General features: G+C 38.8%; 1 protein-coding gene across 1 annotated transcript; it reads left to right on the forward strand.

The window, feature by feature from the left end:
* The first annotated feature begins 1,605 nt into the window (after window positions 1-1,605).
* On the forward strand, window positions 1,606-12,375 carry bod1l1 (biorientation of chromosomes in cell division 1-like 1). Its single transcript, XM_053323665.1, has 22 exons — window positions 1,606-1,816; window positions 3,607-3,731; window positions 3,817-4,007; window positions 4,773-5,267; window positions 5,828-5,977; window positions 6,106-6,266; window positions 6,571-6,667; window positions 7,332-7,458; window positions 7,570-7,630; window positions 7,738-9,565; window positions 9,655-9,725; window positions 9,858-9,978; window positions 10,109-10,207; window positions 10,297-10,340; window positions 10,428-10,479; window positions 10,606-10,670; window positions 10,822-10,912; window positions 11,178-11,236; window positions 11,340-11,415; window positions 11,646-11,692; window positions 11,870-12,038; window positions 12,290-12,375. Exons 1-22 carry the CDS (start codon window positions 1,700-1,702, stop codon window positions 12,373-12,375), a joined length of 4,332 nt encoding a protein of 1,443 aa, XP_053179640.1. The 5' UTR covers window positions 1,606-1,699.
* Window positions 12,376-12,478: the final 103 nt, after the last annotated feature.

A 12,478-nucleotide genomic window follows, 5' to 3' on the forward strand; every position in this document is an offset into this window, starting at 1 on the left:
TAGGGGTCAGGCTCCTCCAAAGGGTCACCAAATAAATCTGAGGTGCTGTGAGATGATTAACAGGAGAGGAAAGAAGGAAAAACAAAGTTCTGATACATTAATATGTTCACAGTTTTTGGACTTTTTCTCTAATCTTTGATTTTTGCTGAAATATCACATTTGAGAAGTTTAGAGGGAAAAATCACTATTTGGTCGAGCTGTTAACAACTCAAACATCTGAAATGTGATCCTGACTACACACTGCTTTTTGTAGTACGTCAAAAGACAAAGAGGTTGGAAATCACTGGTTTCATTTTTAACAATATGATGCATTTTGAATGCTTATTATATTATGCATTATGTCAAATCTTCATTAACTAACACTGTTAAATAAATGTAGTGGAGCAGAAAGTACACTATTTCCATCTGAAATGTAGTGAGTGGCGGTATAAAGTAGCATCACATGGAAATACGCCATTAAAGTACAAGTGCCCCAAAATTGCACCTAAGTGCCGTACTAAATGTATTTAATTACCTTCCACCACTTCTTACTTACTTGCTTAAAGTAAAATAGCTGTATTCTTGGGCCTGTTAAAGATCTTATTTATATGTGAATATTTCTTGCTCCCATTGTCTTTCTGTGACAGTGTTATGTTGTGTCAGTCAGTGTTTTTTTTTATTTTTATTTCTGTACTCTGCAAAACGTTTATCCCATATGTGATTAAAAGACCACTATTTTACAAAGCACATACATTCTGGTAATACATATACAAAGCATAGAGAAGCATGTGGTGGAAAATAAGAAACAAAACAAAATCCCAAATGAAAAGAAATTTAACATAGCCTACTGTATCTCCTGATAACCTTTTTCCCCCCTCTTCTCTCCAGCTTTCTCCAAATAACTGTCTGATTTACATGTTTCATATATGGAAAGCCAACTCAATCTTTGAGTGTCATTAATATTTACAACCCTTAACAGCACCTTTGATCAAAATCAGTTTATTTGCCAAGTTTGACTGATTTATAAAGCACTAAGTACAAATGATCACCCAGTTCAATAAAAGTAGTGATGATTATAATTGCAAATAATGTAATTTGGAATGAATCCATATGATCCATCTGATATGAAAACATTTTTAAAACGGGTCAAATTTGACCAGAGGACAACAGGAGGGTTGATCCTGCGGTGCACAAACACTGAGACCTTTCAATGAAGGAGGAGATGTCATGTGTCCAGAAACTTTAGAGATTAACTATATTTGCACATCTTCCTGGATTTTTTAATGAGAGAGAAGAAGCAGGTGTAATTTTTAACGGGATAATTTAATTAAAACAGTGGTTCTCAAACTTTTTCATGTCAACTAAGGACCATTAACTGACCACAGACCCCCATCTGATAAAATTTTTGCTTTTAGATGTTTTATTACAGAAAGTATATGAAACTCATGTGCAAAACAGTCATAAAGTCTGTCATTGTGTCAAGACTGCATCAAGTTTTAGTAAAAATGAATATTTCCAGGAGGTCCCCAGCAGAAGGGGAACCACTGTCTTTGAGTTAGAGCGCTTCCGGTTCAGCGGAGGACTTTTTTTGGTGTACTTCCGGCTCAAACCCGCCTCCAACTTCACCAAACACAACAGAAAGGGAGCTACACTGAGTCGGATATATTCTGATGTCTCTTCTTTGTTAACCTCATTGAATCCAGGTGTACTAGGTGCAGACATGGCCGGGTTACCTCCGGGAGACCCTCAGCTGGTGTCCATGATCGTCAACCATTTAAAGACTCAGGGTCTCTTCGACCAGTTCAGGAGGGATTGTCTGGCAGACGTCGACACGAAGGTAACTAAAGGCTGAGGTTTCATGGTTGTTCACACAGCTGCTAATTTAACATTTATAGAATAACTAAGAGTCCACATTAGATGTATATTATATTGTTTAAAGTATTAGGCTGCCAAAGTTAGCGATAACAACTGGAAACACATCCAACAGCCTAAGTTAATGTAGTTATTATCATTATTTTATCATTTGTCTTGAAACTGAGCTCCATTTGTGAGGAGGAAATATGTAATATTTGTATTTTTTTTAATGAAAGAGTCTGTATTATCCTCCCTTACTTATACAACCAGTGGTTCTTATTCCTTTCCATTCATTTGAACCCTCCTGTTGTCTTCCTGTCAACTGTGCAACCTGCAGGTCAGAAATGACCCGGTCTGGTTTGACTATAAAGCATAAGGTATAAATTATCGCCCAGTTCTGTGTTAGACCTTTTTAGCCAACTTCATTACAACTTGTTACCATAGGTTTTACACATATTTTTTGTGTGGAAATTATGGTCAATAAAATAAGATATTCCTTTATTAGTCCCACAATGGGGAAATTTGCATTATTACAGCAGCAGGAAAGAAGAGCAACAATAAGACAAAAATAAAGAACAATAAATAATATGTACGGAAAGAAATAAGAACAATAATAGTGAAAACTATATAATAAAAATAATCGTCACATTATTTACATTATTTACAAGAGTAATATTGATATTGAGGGGTAATATACCATATTGCACAGATTAAAGTGAAATAAATATATATACGTATATGTGTATTGCACACAATTGAAATGAGTAGTATAATGTATAATTTGTAGTATACATGAAATACTAATGTTGCAGAGTGTGGGACATTAAAAGTGCAATGTGTCAAATTGCCCAGGTTGAAGGTTTGAGGTTTACTGGGACGGGAGCAGTGTTACATTGTAAAGTCTAACAGCTGCAGGGAAGAAGGACCTGTGATATCACTCCTTCACACACTATGGATGAATATATAAGCCTAATTTATATTATATTCTGCCTTATTTTTGAGTTCACGCCTGTTAAAAGTGTTAAACAGTGTGGCTAAGGAAGGGCATGTCAGGATAATCCATCACACTGAACATTTATTAACCTTTATTTTACCTCGAAAGACCATTGAGGAGGGATCCTCATTTACAATGGTGATGAGAAACAACAGCAACACAACACAAAATGCAAAACAATATTAGGTAAAATAAATAAAAATAAAATAAAGAAATAAAATAAAATATTACGAAAAATAAAATAAAATAAAACAATGAATAAATAAAGTAAACAGATAAGATGGTTTTAATGGTGTGGCCCATATGTGATCAAATTGGACTGTATGTGGCCCTTGAACTAAAATGAGTTTGACACCCCTGTACTAATATTGGCCTATCACAGATATACAGGTATCGATCTACATGTTATCTGATATGTGCTGATAAAAAAAAATTAAAGTTATATTAACATCATTCTATGTATATTTGATCCTTTTTCTTAAATCGAGTGCAATATATACATACATATGTATTTGTTCTCTTTTTCTTATTTATAGTTATAGTTATAGTATGTTTCCATTACATATCTTTGTAGCAAGTGTAATAACTCTTTAGCAAATAGTTATCTAACCCCAAAAAATGTTGGGTGTTTGTGATTGTTAGTTGATGCCCTTACACAGTCCTTTTAACATGTTGTTTTTAGCACTGAGCGAAGGTTACGTCACATGTGTAGGATTGTTTTGTTGTGTTTGGTTATTCATAATTTACTTTAACTGTTAATCGTTCAACATCTCTTGCAGCCAGCTTACTTGAACCTGAAACAAAGAGTGGACAACTTTGTCTCTAATCACCTTTCTAACCACACATGGAGCCCTCATCTGAACAAAAACCAGCTAAGAAACAACATCAGACAGCTTGTGCTGCAGTAAGTCAAAAGGAGCACCATGTCTATTTTTATACTTAATTTTATGTGCAAGTTCTGCAAAGTTAAAGCAAACTGTCCTTCATAGATCTGGGATGCTGGAGCAGGGAGTGGACAGGATCGTGGCCCAGACGGTGGATCCCAAAATCAACCACATCTTCAGGCCACAGGTGGAGAGGGTGGTCCGTGAATTTCTGTCACCTGGCAGCTGTGCTGAAGAGCCACCGGCCCCGCAGCCTTCAATAGAGACCAAACCAGACAGCAGCATTCCCGAGCAAGGTACACAGCATGATTATGTGTGGTTGTTTGCTTTAGAGGAGAATTCTTTCCCTTTTTGGAATCTTTCATGGGGTGATCAGCACAGAGGTGTCCACTGATGGCTGGTATCGTCCATTTTGGATTTCCTGTTTCTTTTTTGCAAATTAAAGAAAAAAGTTAAAGATGAATTTTGGAAACGCATATTTACGGTCTCTTCTAACTAAAAGAGAGTGTTGAATTACTCCTTTTACGATAGAGAACTGCTTAAAATCAAGTTGACGTGCATCATAGAGCTCACTCCTATTTTCCCTTGTTATGATGTACATAACGTATCACATGGAGTCTGCCTCTCAAAGGGCAATAAGGTTTCATATTCATACACTGCTGAAATCATAACTTAGCAGTAAACATGTAGCAGCTGTATTTAATGAAGTAAGTCTCATTTAGATCAGAATCTCTATCATTCACAGACAAATAACCACAGAACGAGCAATAGAGATAAAACTAAAGTGGCAAGTCAAACATCAAATAATAAAAATGTAAACTCTCCAAGCACAACAAGAGAATCTAGGGCAGCTTGCAGCTCCTGCAGTTTATAAAGTACCTGAAACTTGTTCTGCCTTGCTGAACTAACCATGAGCAAAATGTTGAAAGCTGCTCTGTATCTGTATCCTTCCACCATGGGTTTTTTGTGAAGGAGGTACAAACAGAATGCTACATTTCTCCAAAATGTTAATATTAACAGAATGGCTTTCATATGTTAATTACATATTCATATTTTCACAGCCTCGTCATCTGCTCCAGCGACCACTTCAGCCAACGACGCCATGTCCATCCTTGACACCATAACCTCTCTCAACCAGGAGGCTAGCGTCAGAGCCAGCTCAGGCACAGAGAAAGGACGCAGAGGCCAAGCTTTAGACGAGCCCATGCAGCTAGTTGAGGACAGCGAGCAGGACATGAGTCTTGTTGAGGAAGGAGACAACCACCATGACGGGAGGTCAATGGAAGAGGCAGAGGAAGCAAGGCTGGCATCAGAGGTCCAGGCATTAGATGTGAAGACCGAAGACACTCAGGATCAGATAGAAGTGGGAAAAGAGAGCTTCACAGAGGATGTAAAGATGGAAGAGGAAGAGTCAGGAGCTCAAGAACGCACAGAGGAGGAGAAAGACAAAGCTGCTAACAAAACAACTGGAAAACTGTCAGAGGAGAAACAGGATGATGATTTACTCAAATCCACCACTCAGGCCAAGCAGAAAGCCAGAGAGAGGATAAAGGAAGGTGAGCTGCTGTACTTGTGTCTGTGTTTTCAGGTTTAGAGCAGGTAATATACATGTAAAACAATTTTTTGACAAAAACTGTGCTAGATTAATTGTGCTTGAAATGATGATTGTCATGTGATCACCAGCAAGTTGCTGTAACCTGCAATTTAAGCCATTTATAAAGCAAAAGCGCTAAATTGTAGCTTGTGTTTTGGACTAAACAAGTGATATCAAGATGTACCCTCAGGCTCAGGGAGTTGGGTGGCATTTTTCAGGACATTTTATTGATTGTATAATTAAGTGATTAATAAGAAAATAAATGTAATGCATGTCCAGGTTTTCCTCAGTCCTCCTCTCAGCTAATTATGACATGAACATTTTTCTGAGAATATGTAACCTTTTTGCCGTTTTTCTATATTACAATTTAACTTGGTTAATGCATCCTCAGAAAGAGGATTTTTACAAAAGCCCATAAATGTTTGAAAAGCTGTCTTCAGATGTTTGTTCCTTTTTTTTAATAACAGTGAATTTTGAATAGAGAAAAGTCATTTTCATCATCGAGGTGTCATTTCTCTGCAGAATACTCTTTGGAGGACTCCGACCTGGACGGCCTGAGTGACATTACAGTGAGTTCTGTCCACACCAGTGACCTGTCGTCATTTGAGGAGGAAAGTGAAGATGACGAGCTGCTGTCTGATTCGTCTGAAGAGGGAGAGCTTCCACCAGACGGTCTCACCTTTTAATTCCTGCACAATTTTTAAGCAAATGTTTTGCAATAAAATGTTAAACAAGGTAACTACAACAGAATTGGATTCTGATGGTTTTTTTGTGTCTATGTTTTCTTTCTCTACATCAAGGTGAGGGATCAGAACAGAGAGAAGCCAGCGGAGACCAAGGAGAAGAAGACAAAGAGCGTAAACCCCGCCGCAAGGCCTACGTTCACAAGCCCTTCCTCTACTCACGTTACTATAGTGACTCAGATGATGAAGTCACTGTGGAGGAGCGTCGTAGATCTGCTGTGAGTTTTATACACTGAACAAAAATATAAATGCAACACTTTTGTTTTTGCTCCCATTGTTCATGAGCTGAATTCAAAGATCTAAAACATTTAAACAATATTTGCGAGAAATAGGTCTTTTGTGTATATAGAAAATGTTTTAGATCTTTGAGTTCAGCTCATGAAAAATGGGAGCAAAAACAAAAGTGTTGCGTTTATATTTTTGTTCAGTGTAGATGCATACTTTAAATCTGATTGTGAGTAAAGCAGATTGTGAACACATATGTTGATTCATGATGTCACTCACCTCATTTGTGTTTTTTAGGCAAAGGACAAAGAGGAAAGGCTGCACAAGAGACAGCAGAACAGAGAACGAATGGAAGAGAAGCGCAAGCAGAAAGCAGCACAGGCTGAAGAACAAGGTATTCCTCTCTGTCTTGTGTTTATCTATCAATCTTTATTTATATAGCGCCAAATCACAACAAAAGTAATCTCAAGGCACTTTACACATAGAGCAGGTCTAAACCATACTCTTCAAGTATGAACCAGGCTCAAAGTGGGCGGCCATCTGCCTCGACTGGTTGGGGTAGAGAGGCGAGAGAGGAAGGATAGGAGAGAGAAGCACAACTTTGTGTCCTCTGCTTTTCCTTCTCTTATATTTGAAAATAAACTAGTGGTCATCCTGATGACTCAGCAGACATACACAGGAACCAGGCACCAATACTGTTGCAGGTTTGAATTTGACTTGAGGCCTCTGGTTCTTGTTATTTTGACATGCTGTGTGTGAACAGAAATAACAATTTAAAAAATAGGCTGCAAGTTGTTCCACCCTTTTATGTTTGATTGTATGTAATGTAGTGAGATCTGGAGTTTCCACAACATTTCATTGTTACATTGTAGACATAAAGCATTATGTTATAGCTATTTATGTAATTGTGTCTAAAACTTCTCTGTTCATAAAAAATGTTTGAGTTAGTGTTTGATGTCCAGTTAGTTTTGTCATGCTGCATAAAAATGGATTGTGTCCTGAAAATATCTTTTTGTACACTTCGTTACATAAGTTAAAGGTCATAATTTCCCACACAGATCAGAAAAAACAAAGGAGTGGAGACTCCACTGGGCTGGAAGGTCCCAGGGCCAAAGAGGCTCGCAAGGAAAAGAAAGTTCTGGAGAAGAAAATGGCTCTCAACAGGAAGAGGAAGCTTAACTCAAGGTATGTCAACAAAAGTTAAGATGCATGTAGATGCAGCAGAATAATAATGTGATATTTTGGCACTTTTGCGATGTATGCTGTGTAAATGCATGAATCATTTTCATCCTTCAGGAAAGAGGGAGATTATTCAAGCAAGAAGAAAGGAGATACAGGAGAAGGGTCTAGAAAGGCAGTAAGTACAATTCATTATGAAGGAAACTGATTTTGTAAAAGGTCACTGATTTACAATTGAAGTGGTGAGTTGTAACAGGTGATATTGTTTTGCTTTTTCAACACTAGGAAGTGAAATCTGCAGCATGGAAGAACCCCCAACAGAAGCTGATGAGAAATCTGTCAGAATCAGTATCGTCTGACGAAAGGCATCGAAGGATGAGCGGCGGCGTCTCGGAGGATTCCAGTGACACCAAAAAGCTGTCTGACAAAGGCCGGACACACTCCTTCATCTTGGAGTTGGAGCAAGGTTCCCAAGAAGCTCTCAGGCAACGTTCGGTTGGAAAATTCGACCGGTCGTCCCGCAAAGAACTTCATTCTAAAGAACGCAAAGAGAAAGAGCGCAGTTTGTCAGATGAACGTGCCAAACTCAAACTAAAGCAGGAGAAAAAATCCGAACATCAGGCAGACGAAACTCAGCAGAAGGAAAGTGCTACCGGTAAAGTGTCCTCTGAAGAGAAAGGTGAGAAGAAGCCTAAGGTCAAAAGTGAGAAGAAAATGACAGGAAGTTTAAGGGAAGGAAAACCATCTGTGTCTGAAGGTGTTGTTGAAGAGGGTCCTAAAGATGTTACAGCCAAGAAGATGAAAGCTCCGTCTGTGGAGGCTGCCAAAGCAGAGAAGGACAAGGAGAAGGAAAAAGACAAAATTAGAGAGAAGGACAAAGAGAAAGATAAGGTCAAAGAAAAGGAAAAGGCCAAGGGAGAGAAAACTTCAGCCAAAAGTGATTTCAAGCAGCTGCTCCGCCCTGACTCAGCTGGCTCCTCTGAGGACCGTTCTGACATGGAGCCCGGCTCAGACGGCAGCAAGAAGAAAGATAAACACGCCAAGGAAGTCCTGAAGAGGTCAAAGAGCCACACTGAAGACAGGCAAGGAGACAAACCCAAATCCAAACAAGAAAGTAAAGACATTGAGAAAGAGAAGACTAAAGCTGACCAGGATAGCCAGAAAACAAGTAAATCCAGCTCTGAAACTGACAAAGATCCAAAGAGAGTCAAGCCAACAGAAAAAGGAAAAATCGTGGACAAATCCAAATCGAAATCTAAAGAAGAGACAAAGACTCCACTATTATCAAAGACAGATAAGAAAGTTCAGAGTTTAGAAGTCAAAAGTACAGGAGGAGCACCTGTCAGCAAACCCGAGACAGCGAAGGAGAAGAAAAAAGAGGGAACTGTGAAGGAACAGCAGAAAGTCTCTGAAGAAGCTCTCCAAGAGAAATCTGAGAGTAAGAGTGCAAAGAAAAAACTGGACAAGAAGGATAAAGTCCCAGAAAAGAAAGATGACACCCAAGAGGAGAAGAAAGCACCCAGAGAAGACAAAGTGGAAAAGTCTGATAAGTCTTCCAAGTCTTCGGTTTCCTCTCCGAGTCTCGAAACTGAGGAGCAGCCAAAGAAACCATCTCTAATCCAAGACACCAGCACAGACTCTGAACCTGTCACCACCACTGTCACCACCTCTTTCTCTGACGACACCTGCGACGCACTGAGCGATATCACGCCTGAACCATCTGAAGGCGAGACAGAATCACGAGAGCTGCCAGCTGTGCCGGTCGAAGCTGATGCTCTGCTGACTTTAATGGACGTCTGCACCTCGGCGGACGCTAGACTTCCACCGGACGCACCTCCTGAGATGACGCTTCAGGATGCCGATATGAAGATGAAAGAAGCGGCTCTGACTCTGCTCTCCATGGACCCTGACAGCGCGGTGTCGTCCAGCTTTATCGGGCAAGACGCAAAGGAAGAACCAGAGGAGACTCCGCCTGCTCCACAACCGATGGAAACCTCTACAGCTGAAGAGAAGGAGCGGAATCCTCCCACGAATGTGCTGATGGCCGCTCAGCCATCGCCCACTGTGCCTCAAGAAACTGTTGAGCTTGCTGATGAAAAACAAAACACTGCAGGTAAATGGAAAAACAAATGTGTTTTATTTGCTACATAAAGTGTCATAATGTTTCCATAAATTAAATAATAACTTGGGATTTCTTTATAGACGATTCTGAAACCATGGAGAGAGGAATGGATGAGTCAAAGGTGGAGACTTCTGGTTCGCTTGCTCCACAGGTAAAATTAATAATGCCTTTTGTCCTGTTCTTGTAGAGAAAACATTCAAAATCATCAATCACATTTACAGCAAATACCGTCTTCTAACCTGACATTCTGCAGTGGAAAATCATTGTTCTATGTTCCTCACAGGAGGCTGACACTACCTCAACTGAACAACAATCTCCTTCAAATGAGGAAGAAGCTAAAGAAGCAGAGATCACTCCTGAAACACAGCCAGATGAGGCGTTGGCACCACCTGCTGACAAAGATGGTAAACTGATCTTATTTCGTGTGTTGAGATTTTTTTTGTGTATGTATGTATGTATTTCCAGAGTGTAATTCAGCAATAAACATCAACCTCATAACGCTCATTTTCTGTTTTTCTTGCTACAATGTTTCAGTCGCTGACGTTGTCGGAGGAAACACAGAAGAAAGCACAGAGATTGTTGCTTCTAACACACATGCTGCTGAACATATTCCAGAATCATCCAGTACACAAGGTCAGGATTTGAAAACACTCTTGTTGAATAGCTATTATAATAACTTTTTTTTTCTGGTTCACTATTAACACAACATCTTATTATTTTAGAGCAAACTGAGCCAGATGTTTCAGATGCAAAGGCGCATCCCGAGGTGAGATACCAGTCAAAACGTTGCAAATTTAAATTGTTTTATTAGATTTTCATGTATGACTAAAATGAAAAGTCTCTTCAACAACAGGCAGAGGAGGCATCAGCTGAGGACAACCAGGCCAAGACAGACATAGACAACAGTAAGTATTTTTCTGAGTACTATTTTGAACATTAAAAATAATTATTTTTCTGTGTAACATTTGTAAATGATTGTATGAGTTGGATATTTTAGGTATATTTGAACCCTACTTTCTTTTCACCACCAGGTGAAGTTGAGATTAAAGCTCAGGACGTAGAAAATGTTGCAGAGGAGAAGAGTGATCCACAAACTGTAAGTGTTCACATTTAGGTATATGCTCATACTTTGTTCACATGTAAGCGACATGTGGCATTGACACCTGCTGTCCTTTAACCTGTCTGCTGTGTAAGTTTTTTTTAATCTTCTTTTGTTGATCTGTGTATCCTTTATCAATGATGTTTAGATGGAAACCAGCACTCCAGAGAAGACAGAGGAGGTCAGAGAAAAAGAGCCACAGACTGAGTCCAATGAGTCCAAACTGGTTAAACAAATCAGTGAGTCATTTTATTTGTCCCTCTGCTGCTATGTGGATCATTCCTTTCTGAAAGTCTAAAGAGTGAAAGGTTTGAAAAGTGTGATTGTGCGTTGGGAGGACATAAGTGTGTGCATGTATTGTATTTGTATTCATGTGTCTCCACCTTTAGGAAACGGATACAGGAACTGAACAATTGATATTTATGTCATGTTTTTTCTTATTCTTCCACTATAAGAATGAATCATTTTTCAAATCAATCTCTGCTGTTTGTTTGTATTTTTCAGGTAACGTGTCCAGCGCAGACAGCCAGGAAGAAGAGATGGGATCGGATGTGTCAGAAAAGGTAACTGTTGTTACTTTGTGTCAAATGGCCTGTTTTGAAATTCAATTACATAAGTAGTGTATTAGGTGCTGATGGGTTACCGTCTCTATTAAACCTTTTGCAGGAAGAAAAGACGGAGGGAAGAGGAGGACGTAAACGAAGAATGTCCAGTCAGAAAGTTGCAGCAGTGAAAGAATCTGGTATTACAGCTGAGATTTATTTTCACTACCAGTACAAAGATTCAGGGATCATAAAAATTAGATTTGTCCAGGTTTGACGCCTAGACTTATAAAATTTTAAATTGTGATTGAATTAAAAGTCATTAGTGGTCATTTACCTGTTCAGCAACTTAAGAGTTACTGTATTAATCTGTGTTTTGACAGATGTTTGTAGCAATTCTATTAAATAATACAATCATTTACTTTATCAGGTGAAGATAAAGATGAAAAGGAAAGTCAAGATCAACCATCTACTGAGGTAAATAAGGCATTTTCATGTTGTTTCTGTGTGAACCATGAACCATGTATGTTTTCTTGGTGTTTTTTGAAACCTGTTTAACATATATAGTAGAACCATCCATACTAGAAACATATATTACTGTATGTTTTATTTGACATATCTTGGCTTCACATTGTTTTGATAATTTGTTTTCAGGAAACCGATCAAGAGAATGTTGCAGAAGTCAAAACGCCGCGCAGGGGACGATCATCCAGATGCACAGAAGAGGTGGAGAAGGACCAACCTCAACAACCTGAGAAGCTGGAGGAGACTCTGAGCCGCAGAGGAAGACGTTCAGGAGCAACAGCCAAAGAAAACCCTGCTGGTAAAAGACGGTCACTTTAGATTGGAAACACAGCTCGCAGCCTGTAATAGTAATCATCTAAAGATCTAGCAATCCTAAATGTTTGTGACTTAGCATCTAATGTAGAAATGGTGCATCTTTTCTAATAAACTCAGCTTTATATTACATTATATTGAACACAGAGTTGAACCTGTTGCCAGTGCTGTAGAGTGTAAACTTCCTACAAGAATCTTGAGTGTGTAATTTAATGTGCTAATTTATTTTTACCTCAGATAATCAGAAGAAAGATGAGAATAAAGAGGAGGAGAAAGCCAAAACATTGTCTGGGAAATCATCAGAGAAAGAAGAGGTATGTTAAGAAAGCAGCATTGTGTACACAAATATTAGACATTTAACATTATCAGTTTATTTTTCTAAGCACAGTCCATGTTACTGTTCATGTGACATTGTTGGCTAATTGT

This window comes from Scomber japonicus, chromosome 8 (assembly GCF_027409825.1).
Source record: "Scomber japonicus isolate fScoJap1 chromosome 8, fScoJap1.pri, whole genome shotgun sequence".
Taxonomy (NCBI): domain Eukaryota; kingdom Metazoa; phylum Chordata; class Actinopteri; order Scombriformes; family Scombridae; genus Scomber; species Scomber japonicus.